Source organism: Puma concolor, chromosome C2, assembly GCF_028749965.1.
Source record: "Puma concolor isolate L17-30 chromosome C2, mPumCon1.1.hap2, whole genome shotgun sequence".
Classification (NCBI taxonomy): Eukaryota; Metazoa; Chordata; class Mammalia; order Carnivora; family Felidae; genus Puma; species Puma concolor.
In genome coordinates this window covers 129,379,653-129,394,494 of record NC_141675.1, presented here as the reverse complement: position 1 = coordinate 129,394,494, position 14,842 = coordinate 129,379,653, and the positions used below count along the sequence as shown (strand labels likewise).

Below are 14,842 nucleotides of genomic sequence, written 5' to 3'. Positions count from 1 at the left end.
TTAAATTTTTTTTAAAAAAGTAAATAAATAAATAAACTTAAAAAAAAAATAGAAGTAAGCAAATAAATATGTGTGAAAGAGCTGAGGATGTGCATTTCCAAAAACCACTCCAGGCCATGTTAATATTTTAAGAGTTAATATTACTAATTAAAAAAAAAACCCGGCTCCTTCTTAATTCTTTCAACCAGGTGTTTGTGTCAATTGGCCAATAAGAGAAAAAATGCCCTTTAATATATTTTAGCTTTATATTCAAGATGCCCCCAAATTAAATCCGATATTTAAATGCAGCATAATTTACAAAATGATACAACTCACAGAGAAACTGAAATATACACTATTTCCTTATTATCTAAGAACCACCACGGAAAAGTTTAAAGTGCTTTTAATGCCGTTTATAGTTTTGATGCAGTAAGAGATGTATGTGTATAAAGTATCGATCATTGGTAATCAAACCGTAAGAAGTCACATATGAACTTAATGATCTTATTAGTAAAACCTTAAATCTAAGCAATTACACTTTGTGGCGGCATATTACATGTGTATGTGTACATGTGTTTTGTTTTAGTTGAAATACAGTCACAAAAGAGAAGAAATGAAGATGAAAACAGTGTTATCTTAATATAGCTGAAATGTTATTTAATAAGACCAATTCGTATTCTACACAGGTATGACATCAAAGATGATTATACTCTGAGGATTAAAAAGGCCATGAGTACAGATGAAGGAACCTATATGTGTATTGCTGAGAATCGGGTTGGAAAAGTGGAAGCCTCTGCTTCTCTCACAGTCCGAGGTAAGAAACATAAGATGGGAAATACAATTGAATCAGCAGACTAATATTTGGTTAAATTGGTAAGTGAACTCCCAGTCAAAATAATAGCTGATACTCTTCTATTGTTTTTTACTATAATGTTTAGATTTTGTGTCCTTTCTATTATTAATTGAAATAAAATTACTTTCAAATTTGGTTCAAAGGGATGATTATTTGAAGCGATTTTTTAATTTAATGAATAATAGTTAATATGGTTTAAAAGTAAATCTTAAGAGTAGAAAAGATTTATACTAGTCTTCGTGGTCCCACCGCTTTGAAGTATTTACTGCTTTTAAGTGTTACAGTTTCAAAGGTACTCTGTTTTCTGTTTACTAGTTTGTCGGGTTTATACTAGTAGAGTACTACTTTGAAATTCGTTTTATTTCAGCATCCAAGAAGCAATTAAAAACAATAAAACTGACACTGCTTGCAGGGTGGAAAATGGATACAAATGAGCTACCGCATTGAGAAAATCTGATTGAGAGAGTGATTTGTGAAGTTCATTGGCCTTGAATAACTGAAATAGTGTGGCTCCTGTAACAACTTTCACTTTCTGGGAAAAGTGTCATGCACTTTTTCATTCATGGGAATAATATTCATTTATAGACTCCCTGGAATTGGTTAGTAGTGAAAGAAAGCAGTACTTAACCCTACAGTGAGGTAGAATGAATCAACTGTCTTCCTGGTGGTGCCTGTTGACTCACATGAGTACATTATATAGTCCCAGCTACCAAGTGGTACCATGTGGACATCTACACTTACTCTTGCCAAAGAGACATCACCCACCACATCATTTACACTCACGGGATTTCAAACAGCGATAGGCAAGCACGTCCTTTGATCTCTTTCCACCTTTCTCCCACCACCCCAACTGATGGCTTCTCTTCTCATCCTTTATCAGGTCAGCTGCATGCTCGCACCCTATAACTGAGAGACTCAGTTATATCTCATCCTGTTTAGTCACACCTCCTACCTTGTGTAGCTGTACTCCCAGAAGTTTTCACAGACGGGTGAAAAGGTTTGGAGGAATTTGGCTTGGTGAGAAATGTGTCAGGGATTCTCATGTTGGTCCTCCATCTGGACCAAAAATGATTTTTGCTGACCCATGATTTCAGCATCAAACCACTACAAGACAAACAAGCAAACAAACAGAACCCAAAACTTAACTTCCTTCAGGTAACTATTAGGAGACATGCACTTTGAATGACTTGGAAAATATTGATGATTTCCATACTTTCCAATTGCTCCATTTTTATTCCACTGAATCCATTTTTTCCTCCCATCCAGACATTCTAGCGTGAACTTAGGTACAGAACAGATTTAGACAAAATTGGCAAGCTAGTTGTTTAAAAACATTTCCATTCCTCATTAGTTAACAGATCATAAAAAGCTATGATCATATAACAATCAAATATATACACTGATTATATATTATCAAAATCTGATAGTCTTTGTAAGCCACTTTACTATATCTAATCTACATTCCCTGTAGGTGATTCTATATTAATATAGATTTGCGTGCTAGTCCTTTGGGAAAACAATCACTTGACCAAATTTCCCCCAAAGCTTATTTATTTGTTTTTTCTAAAGTGAGTGGGGGAAAAAATAAACAACCCCCAAGAAATGTTCCATATTAAAAAAAAAAAAAAAATATTTGCTGACTAAACATAAATGGTGAGAAAATGTGAGGAGTTGTTTGTTTGTAGAAGCAGCAGTTCTTTTTATACTTGAATGCTTGGCTGAATGAGACATGAAGTGGTCTGTTTGCTTTAAAATATTTCCCAGCTAATTGTTTTCGTAATTTGTTGAAAGTTTCAGGTTTAACATTTCATTTAACAAAGCATGCTCCTCTCGCATGGATGTTTAGAGCTAACTTAAAAAACTAATAGAGTTTTTTTGTTTTTAATAGGATTTTTTTTAAATCAGCAAACCTTAAATGGTCTCTCCCCTAATCTGTGTCCTGTAGATGGATTAGAGAGTTTAATCTGTGTGGTATGTATTTATTACTCATCTAAGACTGAATGAACCTCAGCAACAGGGTTAAAGAAAAAAAAAATCTCCATAAGACAATAGAATGTGGAGTAAAATATTGTTTAAAAATATTTTTTACCATTAGGAAAAGCAGTTGGAACTTCTCATGCTAAGAGGTTAACAGGAGAAAACGCATATTATCTATGACTTAATTTTTTTCTGTGCTCATTTTTCTGTGCACGTACATGAAATGGTTAGCCCTTCCCTGGATTGTTTTATTAGAACAGGGTCAACCGACCCAAGAGGCCACATCCATTTTCATCCATTTAATGCAGGGACACAGTTTAGTTTAATTTGCTGATTTTGAAAACATCCACCTGCTGGGGTTTTTTTTTCAAGATAAAATGTTGCTATGTAACAAAAACAAGAAGTTTAATTGGGATGTTTCTGCTAAAATTTTATCAGGATATTCAATTGGGGAAAAGGAAAAGGACTTTTGTAGTCAAAATCTGGAACACAGATTTACTCAGTTGTTTTCCACTTCAAAATAAGGTGAAAATAGACTATAAAATTAAATTTAACAGCAAGTGGCTCCCTTTGCTGACTTGAGGAACATAAAATTAGAAAGAAGTAATGCTAAACAACAACCAGCCTCCTAGCATTTATATTCTAATCAAATAATTCATGATCTAAGAGAGCTTTTTTAAATGGCTCCAGAATGTGTTAACACAAACTGCATATTTGTAAACATTTTTCCCCATTTCAATTGCTGAAATTGGCTTTGCATAATTCAAGACTTCATTGGAAAAACTATCTTGCTTCTAGGGCAATAAAACTTTTTCCTTTTTGAATTACCCTAGACTAGGTGAAAGAGAAATATATTTTATTTTTTTAAACCTGATTTTTCACCATGGTTTCTTCTTTTTCTCTCTTTATTATCATAGACTCAAAATGCCTTTTCATTTCTAAATGAAACATTGTGTTTGAGATTTAGCCTCAGGTGACACCTGAAAATGCAAATTAAAAACGAAAAGACAAAGTTCTTTTCCTACTGGATGTTGATAAATTTAGAGATATATATTTCGAATGAGGTACAACTTTATGATTTCGTCTGATATCTTGTTCTTGGTTGTTATTTTTTTTTGTGCACCTCCCCCCAAGATTGGAAAGAAATTGTGCATTGGGCAACGTTCTTCTTTTCTTCCTCTTGCTATGGGAACACATCATGGACTGTAGGACACATTAGAGCTTCACTGAGCTAGAATTTTCATCCTGCTGCTATAATTGCTTTGCTCTTCTTTGAATTATCTTAATCCCCCTTTTAATAATAAATAATAATATAAGGCATGCATCTCCTAAATAGGCAGCACCATATTGTTTCAGAAAATGCACAAAGCTAGAATCATGGCGTATTGGTTAAGCGAATGAATGCCTATAAATATGTTTTCAATGACTATATCCATCTCATCATGTCCAATGAGACATCATCAAGACAAAACTATGCTAAATTCTAGAGTCACATTATATATGCACTAGAGCTATCCACTAGGATGTGGGTGAGACACTTGTCACTAAAGTTTATATTTTGAATGTAAGAGTTCATAAAAGTTCAAATGCTACTAAATATATTTCTTCTTCATTGGAATAATGGCACCATATATTTTTATATTTTTCCATTGCTTTTATATAAAGTGGTTTACTATCTAAATTGATTTGGCATTATTCTTTGTAAAGAAAGTATTATTAAGCCCATGTGTGTCTCTTACAATTGCTGTGCATTAATAACAGGGCCAGCCTATTACTAATGATGTTAGTGATTGAAAGTTATGGTATAATAAAAAATAATAATAATTTGTTGAAGCAGCAGTTTGAAAGCCATTCTCAGAGTGAACAAGAATCAACTTGTCAGTCATTGTTTCCTGCCCTCTGCCAAAAAAAAAAAAAAAGAAGAAGAAGAAGAAAAACGTTTAACAGAAGTTAGGGAGCTACTCAGTTGAAATCTCTAAGGATGTTCCAACCTATTTGTTATATTTTCATCCACCCTGTCCACGGATGAAAAGTGATGTGATCTTAACTTATTACTGGCTGAAAAGCAGAGTCAGGGGCTTTTCTGTAGTCCTTGTAATGGTTCTGACTAACCATGCTTAAAATCCAATTCCTATTTAAATCAGACAGTGAGGCCTTCTTTTATTGACATGACATTTGCTAGTCTGTGACTTGAATGGTTATATTCATCAGGTTCTTAACTTTGGGGGTAATACAGGCTGTTTAAAAAGTTCTTTGAAATAATAACTATAGTAAGTGATGACAATCAAACTTTACATGAAATTATCTCTCACATCACATAGAGCTAATTCTGGAATGCAAAATAATTATTTTCTTAAAATTATATGTATAACTTTCAGTTTTAGTCAAACTCAGACATCCTGTTCATACTTGAATTATAAGACTAGAAATCACTCTACTGTCCATACTTAAATGTGACATTACACATCATGCATTCTGATAATTTTCTTTTCTTTCTTTTTTTTTTTTAATTTCTTCTTTATGTTCTCACCACACCATTGTAATGTCTACAGCTCGCCCTGTTGGTAAGTAGCCATCCTTCTATCCATTTAGCATGGCTTTGTACAATGCTTCATAACTCACGCATACTAGGATTTAAGAGAATGAAATATATTTATGACCCATGTTTAAATATTACTTGAGGGACTATCTTCTGTAAAAAATTGCTCCTGATCTTTTCATCAGTTTGATAAACATTTTATAGTGACTTTTGGTATTAACAATGAATAGGTAATGATTTTCCTGAAAAATAATATATGAATGTTTAATACTATAAACTGCTAACTTTTCCTAAAGAGAAAAATACAATATTTCTTTTTTCTTGTATATGTAAAATAATCATGTATTAGTTATACTTGATATTCATTAAGATAAATGATTCTGAACTCAATTAAGAAGTTTGACTACTGGATGCACTTTTTTTTTTTTTATAAACAGCTTCGAGTCCTTGTTTATCATGGACATTTTTAACTGCTGTATACTTATTATCTGTATGCCTATTTAAGCAAAATGTGGTAGAATGCTTCAAGTTATTCTAAGGAGATGCTTACACTAAGAGGGAAAGGGAAGGATGAATTGTGTTCTTTGGCATGGAAAGTTGGTGGTTTTAATATATCTCATCCTTCTTTCAGCTTTGCAAAAGTGAAGTTAACTGTTTGCATTTGCAGTAATTTAAGTGGTAATTATTTGTAAACATTTGGAAAAAAAAATTTTCAAATTCATTGATCTAATAATCTTTCTGCATCTCTTTTAAAGTTTAGCTTAACCAACCAATACATGTGTTTAAATAAAAGAAATCTTGGTAATTGTGTTATAAGGAAATGAACAGATTGATGCATAAATGGATGGATGGATGGATGGATGGATGGATGGATGGATGAATGAATTTAGTATGTTTCTTTTTTAATATATCAAGAGATACTTTAATAAATTGTCAATTTGACACAGCTCTGTAAATGGTCCATCTAACTTCAAAATCTTTCTTAATACACTGACTTGACATTGACATTTGATATATATTGGTCCAAACTCATAACTTTTTTTTTCCATTAGTTGAAACATTCACAAAACTTATTGTTATGTAGTATATTCTTACATACATAACAATACAGAAAATAGAACATTGGTTTCCCAATCTGAGTTTCTGGTCTGCTATTTCTGAGCAGTGCTTCTTTTGTTAGTTGTTTGATATCCCTGATCCTCAGTGACTTCACCTAGAAAATGGAGATAGTAATATTGACTTTTCAAAGCTGTTGTAGGAATGAAACGAGTTCAGGTCGGATTATATATGTGGAAACACTTTGTATGCCAATATTGATCAACATTCCTAGTTTCTGAGACATATATTATTTTATACTTTTGTGTTTTTGAAACATAGTTATGTCTTGCAGTCATAAAATACAATCTTGTTTTCTTTCAATATAATTATTAAATTGATCATGCTTTTTTACACTTGGAGATGTAGGAAATTGAAGAATATGTTACAGTTTTAAGCCTCATTTTTTAGCGTTGTATGAATTCTTATTAATGATAACTTTACATATCTATGGTACGATATAAAACATTAAGAAGTGAATGGGAGGGGCGCCTGGGTGGCGCAGTCGGTTAAGCGTCCGACTTCAGCCAGGTCACGATCTCCCGGTCCGGGAGTTCGAGCCCCGCGTCGGGCTCTGGGCTGATGGCTCAGAGCCTGGAGCCTGTTTCCGATTCTGTGTCTCCCTCTCTCTCTGCCCCTCCCCCGTTCATGCTCTGTCTCTCTCTGTCCCAAAAATAAATAAAAAACGTTGAAAAAAAATTAAAAAAAAAAAAAAAAAAGAAGTGAATGGGAAACAATAAGATAACTTTTCTGGTTAACAGGAAAAATAACATTTAAATTGTAGATCTTTATATGTAGAAACCTTATGCCGATAAACCATGACCACTTGATTTATATTACTTCACAAGTTCCCAGAACCTAAAACATATGTTAATAATTTCCAATACATTTAAAACTCATAAATAGAAAAGATGTACATTAATAGAAAATGTGATGCACAGAGAGTATTGGGATGTACTTGTCACCTGCAAGGCATTTTGAAGTTATTTCTGTTTTTATTCTTGTTTAAAATGATTTTTTTAATTCCCATTGGACTGGAACTAAAGAATAGCTTTTTGACACATTGTGTTTTGTTCTGGGAAAGTCTGTCATTTCATAAATCTATCTCCAATGACTTATGACAATGTTCAGAAATATGAAGAACTATACTTTAAACTTGACAACTGCTATTAATTTTGGAAACTGAACGTTGGATATGCTTTTAGTGGATCACCAGAGACGACACTGATAATGAGGAAATTAGCTTGCTTTTTCTTTGCATAAACTTTTTAAAATTAATTTTATTATTTTTAAATTACATCCAAATTAGCATATAGTGCAACAATGATTTCAGGAGTAGATTCCTTAATGCCCCTTACCCATTTAACCCATCACCCCTCCCACACCCCCTCCAGTAACCCTCTGTTTGTTCTCCATATTTAAGAGTCTCTTAGGTTTTATCCCCCTCCCTGTTTTCACATTATTTTTATCTTCCCTTATGTTCATCTGCTTAGTCTCTTAAAGTCCTCATATGAATGAAGTCATATGATATTTGTCTTTCTCTGACTGACTAATTTCACTTAGCATAATACCCTCCAGTTCCATCCATGTAGTTGCAAATGGCAAGATTTCATTCTTTTTGATTGCCAAGTAATACTCCATTGTGTGTGTGTGTGTGTGTGTGTGTGTGTGTGTGTGTGTACCACATTTTCTTTATCCATTCATCCATCGATGGACATTTGGGCTCTTTCCATACTTTGGCTGTTGTTGGTAGTGCTACTATAAACGTTGGGGTGCAGGTGTCCCTTCAAAACAGCACACCTGTATCCCTTAGATAAATACCTAGTAGTGCAATTGCTGGGTTGTAGGGTAGTTCTATTTTTAGTTTTCCAGAGTGGCTGCACCCAGCTTGCATTCCCACCAACAATGCAAAAGAGATCCTCTTTCGCCGTATCCTCGCCAACATCTGTTGTTGCCTGAGTTGTTAATGTTAGCCATTCTGACAGGTGTAAGGTAGTATCTCATTGTGGTTTTGATTTGTATTTGCCTGATGATGGGTGATGTTGAGCATTTTTTCATGTGTCAGTTGGCCATCTGGATGTCTGCTTTAGAGAAGTGTCTATTCATGTCTTTTGCTCATTTCTTCACTGGATTATTTGTTTTTTGGGTGTTGAGTTTGATAATATTTATAGATTTTGGTAATCTTTATAGATTTTGGATACTAACACTTTATCTGATATGTCCATTGCAAATATCTTCTCCCATTCTGTCGGTTGCCTTTTAGTTTTGCTGATTGTTTCCTTCACTGTGCAGAAGCTTTTTATTTTAATGAGGTCCCAGTAGTTCATTTTTGCTTTTGTTTCCTTTGCCTCCAGAGACGTGTTGAGTAAGAAGTTGCTGTGGCCAAGATCAAAGAGGTTTTTGCCTTCTTTCTCCTCAAGGATTTTAATGGCTTCCTGTCTTACATTTAGGTCTTTCATCCATTTTGAGTTTATTTTTGTGTGTCGTGTAAGAAAGTGGTCTAGGCTCATTCCTCTGTATGTCGCTGTCCAGTTTTCCCAGCACCACTTGCTGAAGAGACTGTCTTTATGCCATTGGATATTCTTTTCTGCTTTTTAAAGATCAGTTGGCCATACATTTGTGGGTCCATTTCTGGGTTCTCTATTCTGTTCCATTGATCTGAATGTCTGTTCTTGTGCCAGTACCATACTGTCTTGATGATTACAACTTTGTAGTATAGCTTGAGGTCCGGGATTTTGATGCCTCCTGCTTTGGTTTTCTTTTTCAAGATTGCTTTGGCTGTTAGGGGTCTTTTCTGGTTCCATACAAATTTTAAGATTATTTGTTCTAGCTCTGTGAAGAATGCTGGTGTTATTTTGATAGACATTGCATTAAATATGTAGATTTCTTTAGGTATTATTGACATTTTAACAATATTTGTTCCTCCTACCCAGGAGCACGGAATCTTTTTTCCATTTTTATGTGTCTTCTTCAATTTCTTTCATAAGCTTTCTATACTTTTCAGTGTATAGATTTTTCACCTCTTTGGTTAGATTTATTCCTAGGTATTTTATGGGTTTTGGTGCAATTGTAAATGGGATGGATTCCTTGATTTCTTTCAGTTGCTTCATTGTAGGTGTATATGAATCTTTGCATAAACTTTTTACATGAATTTGAATTCAGGAGTGATAGATATGCCAACTTTTATTGTAATGTAAGAAGGTACAAATCAGGTAAATCATAAATTAAATATTCAAATAATAGAAACTGCATTAATATTAATATTTGTTAGTTGACTAGGACACACATTTTTCAACTTTGAAGTTGTCTGCAAAGTACATTAATATTAGTATTTGTTAGTGGACTGAAACATAAGTTTTTCAACTTTGAAGCTCATAGAGATAGCATAAAGGGTATATAACAAAGTAGAAGCCACAGAAAGGAGAAAAAATCTGGCCTTGAAGTCCCATATAAATTAGGTGAAGAAATATGCACCAAGTATATAAAATTTAGAGAAAATTTAAGGGATAGTTCCTATATAAAGCTTTTGAAAGAAAATTAGAAATATATTCAGATTCCAGAGTATGTAAATACTGTAAATTTTAATTTGTAAATTAAATTTAATTTGTAAATTTTTATTTTTAAAATGTAAAAATATCTGTAAAGATTCAGAATCAATCATTACATTACATATAGGATAAAGAAAAAAGAAAACACTTGGTAGTATGGGTGGAAAGCCCATTTAGAAATCATTATAAACCCCCAAACTGGGAGTATTGTCCATATGTATAACTCTTATGACCTGCATTTGAATTAAAGAATTGGCAACTCTGCAATTTGCAGTTGGAATAAACACCTTCTGGTCTCTATTTTTGAGATTGTAGGAATAACTCTTGATTTAGAGGATCCTTGGTGTGGGAGACATTACTGAAAGCAGACAATCACATACTTGCCAATGAAGAAGAGTATTCTCCAGATTTCACTTCCTCGCCTGCAATGTTATCAACGTCTGAAAAGAGTCCTTTAATCCCACTTTTATATTTGCTGGTTACCACAGAATCTAGACAAAGGACACTTTGATTATCAAATGTCTGCCAGCCCTTCCCGCGGCTTTGACATTTTACTATTCCAGAGTCATTCTTTACATGAGATGCAAAAGTACATCATAGGACACAGTTAGCAAAAAATGTGGAAATATCCATTTATTTGGAAAACTCTTCTGATAAGTTCTGATAAGGGAACTGACAGAAGAAAATAGTCTAAATAGGGATAAATAACTTGCTTCCTATACCCATCTGTCTTATTTTCTATTGGAAGCCTTTCTCAAGCTTAAAAATAAAAAAGAACATCTATTTTGGAGATGGGCAACACATTTTTTCCTAGCAGCAACTCAAAACATGATGAGTAATTTGGAAAAGAACTGTCAAATCTACCAGCTGCCTTGCTTGTGAAGTTGAGCCCTGCTCCGTTTTCTATCATGTACACCATATGCTAGATGCTGACTGCCTCCAGTACGGAGACGAAAAGCTGTGTGCATCAGGTGAAACTTGCTTAAAACATCAGAAACAAACTGACAATACACAACTTTATGGAATCGTCTACATATTTCCTTATTTAGTGACTCAAAACGATGTGTTATTTTGATGGAAGAACATGACTGGCCACAGCAGAGTTTGTAGGTATTTAGAAATATATATGTTTTAGGCAAAATTTCCATGTTGTTATTATTAATTAAAAGAAGCAGCCACTGTTCTAAACAAAGATCTATAGGCACATTGCTTTTTCAATGTTTTCACTGCTTAAACACAAAAATAATTCTATCCTCTTTTTAGAAAAATCTCTTTTGAACTGAAGTGCAGTTTTGTTTTAACATGCTCTAAAGCACATTACTGAGACCACCAAGAGATCCAATAAAAAGTGAGTAATTGAAAAATTCATTCAGGAAAAATTATAAAGTAGACATTACTTACAGAATAAGGCAATTGATATTTTTGATACCACCACCCTCTACCCACCTTGAAATCTGGAAAATGTTATGTGCTGTATATAATTTAACTTAGTATTGGAAATATTCCAGGCTTTCTTTTTTTTAAATCAGAAAACATGTAGGTATTATATATGAACCCTTTCATGTCAAGATCCACTTTTCTGCAAAAGGCATCCTGAGTGTGTCTTGAAAGGAAACCTATACTTTTATTCCCTGCAGACTTTCTTCCTTGGACAAGCTGTTACCCCATGACCCGAGGTAATCATCTCCCTCCTACAAGCACTTAATGTTTCCTGCACCTGGCGCTAATTAGCTACCTTATGCAGAGTCCAATTTAATTTTTATTGAGCATCGCGTTTTCATTGCTCCATATGTTTTGATTAAATAGGAGGTAAAAAAATAATGCATTCTGTTTTGTCTTGTACATTCCAACAGTTTCCATAATGAGAAACGTTTAAAATAAGCTAATGCTAATTATTAAAGTGAAAAGCAAGTGGTAGTTACTTCTCATGGTTGGATGATTTTCGTCACTGACTTGATTCTTCTTCAAGGGCCTTGTGTGTTGGACAATGTCTGTTCATTGCCTCTGAAGAAGATAGGTATAAAATTATCGAGTCATATTTTTTCTCAGAACTTAGCAAAAATGTTGGGTTGCTTTAGTACTGGAATGTTACTATAGTGAAGTCTGAGGCTTGTAGAATATTTTTATCTTTGGCTGAGATTCCATTTTACTATTTGAATACCAGTGTAGTCCTTTCTTCCATAACTTTGCTGGATTATATCTTGGTTCTGGTCACCCTGTAAGTAACATTCTTAGAATACAAGCCCCTCAAATCTGCAGATTCATGCTGTAATTTACTCTGTTTGAAGAGTGTTTTCTTCTCTTTTATCTTTGGCTAATTTTTCCCATGAGTTCTGTTGGCTTTCTTTATCTTAATTCCGTATTTATTCAGTTCAGTATAATAATTGATTCAGTTCAGTCATCATTTTTATTTCATATTGTCTGATTTCTTTTTTTTTAAATTTAGTTATTTTGAGAAAGAGAGAGAGAGAGAAAGAACACGAGCAGGGAAGGGGCAGAGAGAAAGGGAGAGAGAGAGAATTCCCAAGCAGATTCTGTACTGGCATTACGAGGTGGGGTTTAAACTCTTGAACCAGAGATCATGACCTGAGCAGAAACCAAGAGTCAGACATTTAACCAACTGAGCCATCCTGGTTCCCCATATTGTCTGATTTCTGAATTCCTATATTGTCCCCCTGTTTCAACTGCAGTTATCATTTTTGTGTTTCCAAATATATTCATTTCTTAATTTTATTTTCTCTTTTGTTCCTTACTAACTTTAAATATAATATTCTTCACCTCCAGTTGCCTTTGAGCTCTTTTATTCCTTTTCAAAGATTTTTTTTTAATTTGATTCTTTTAAAAAAGAGAGACCCTGTTGTATGAAATTTCATTTAGTCTATGGACAACTAGTATAAAGTATTTCTGTGTTTCTTTGGGTAATTTTTTGACGATAGAGATTCTTTTTCTTTCTTTTATTAATTGAATATGTTTTTTTCTGTCAATAATTACACATTTAGTTACTGTATAGTTTGTTTTATTTTGTTCTATATAGATCCTGTTTTAGGCCCTACCTGATTATTAATCATTTAGTTAACTGCTGAAGATTAGAGTTTGCATGTTTGGAGAAGAGAAAGTGGGAAGTACCAGGGTCATTCAGTAATCTGTACTAGGCCTGACGTCTTGAATATTTTATCAAAAAAGAAGTTGTTTCTTCTTGGTATGCTGGTGTTCCTGGTGGTACACAGCAAATCTCTTTTAAGTTATAAGCTCTCTGTATTCCATATGAAATTTTCTCTTCATTTTTCTTCATAATTACTGCTTCATAATAAAAAATGATTTTTAGGTGTATTAGTTTTCCACTACTGCATAACACATTACCACTAATTGAGCAACTTCATTAGCACCCATTTATTAGGCTACAGTTCCTAGGTCAGGAGTTGAAACAGGCTCATCTAAGTCTTTAGCTTAGCATCTCACAGGCCATAAACAGGGTTTTGACCAGGCTGAGCTCTTCTCTGGAAACTCTCCTGAAGAATCCAGTTCAAAAATTTATTCAGGTTGGTGGGCAGAATTAAGTTCTTTGCGTCTGTAGAATTAAAGTCCCCATGTTCTTGTTGACTGCCAGCAACGGATTGCTCACAGTTCAATTGCTAGCCTTTGCACATGACCCCCACAACCTTCAAAGTCAGCAATGATCTGTTGAATCTTTCGTATGATTTGCTCTATATCTCTCTGACTCCCCATTCTGTTAGGAGGTAGAGAAAATTTCCTGATGGAAACCTCTCGTGTAATTAGGTTAGACCCATGGTCATTATTCTATCTTAAGGTCAACTGAGTAGTAACCTTAATTACATTTACATAATTCCTTTTGTCATGTAACATAATCATGGGAGTTTCTCCAGTAAGTGAAGTTCATGGAGGCCACCCTACAATTTGTCCATTAACAGTATGCTTGGCTTTTCCTTTCCTTTGGTACCTTTTCCTCAACTTCTGAATTGTAACTGGTTGTCTACAAAGTCACATCTATTTCCCAAGTCTCCTTCTTGATTCTAAATTTTCTTCTTCTCATCTAAGATCCATGGGATGGACTTTCACACCATTGACGTAGTTTTTGTGAAATTGGTATTGATAGGCTGTGGATGGAGGCTAGTTGGTATTTACCAAACTTCCTCATTTTCTCCAGACTTGACTGTGTTTGGTAAGGGTAGTTCACCATTTGTGGTTTGGGGCTATGGTAGTTTTTCTACATTATTAGTTTCTCTTGTAGTAAATAGAGGAAAGTGGAACAATGAACCTTTACTCTATTATCTTAACCCGAGTATCAAAAAAACTTAAATACTCATTAATGTTGGAGTTTTTCCAAATAAGAATAAAATAAACACTAAACGTATTAACTAAGCAGTTAAAATTAAAGTACTATAAATACAAAACATCAAAATAAGATAATACTTTGGACTGAAATAGCATTAGGAAATAAATATTAAGAGATTTCCCTGTCTATTGCCAGAAAAAAATAGCATGAACATTTTAGTCTCACCTTATAAGAAAGTCAAAATTTTCACTTATATAAGTAATAGTACCTTATAGACAGAGAGAGATATCATGATACATATATGTGTGTATATGTGTACCTTAAAACAGATATTATGATATGCATTACACCTAAAAATTATATGCATGACATTTGAATTATGACTCTACTTATTTAAACATATTAAATGCCACTCAAGGGAATAGTACATAATTAGATGCATTAAAAATATATAAGCTACCAAGTTAAATTACATTTTGAGTTAAAATATATCTGAATGGCTTTTAAAATCTCTCTTATGGCAAGCATTGCTTTCCAGATTTATTAGGGATATTATT

At 33.6% G+C, this 14,842-nt stretch overlaps 1 protein-coding gene across 21 annotated transcripts in view; it reads left to right on the top strand.

Moving 5' to 3' along the window:
• The window catches only part of ROBO2 (roundabout guidance receptor 2), a 1,716,380-nt gene that overhangs the window by 1,578,976 nt on the left and 122,562 nt on the right, over positions 1-14,842 (top strand). For 16 of the 21 annotated variants that reach the window (XM_086675717.1, XM_086675722.1, XM_086675715.1 and 13 more), the window contains 2 exons: positions 666-793; positions 5,362-5,373. In XM_086675717.1, the coding sequence (XP_086531843.1) occupies positions 666-793; positions 5,362-5,373 (140 nt within the window). The remainder of the gene's footprint in view (positions 1-665; positions 794-5,361; positions 5,374-14,842) is intronic. The other 5 variants (XM_086675716.1, XM_086675724.1, XM_086675732.1 and 2 more) reach the window with 1 other exon arrangement.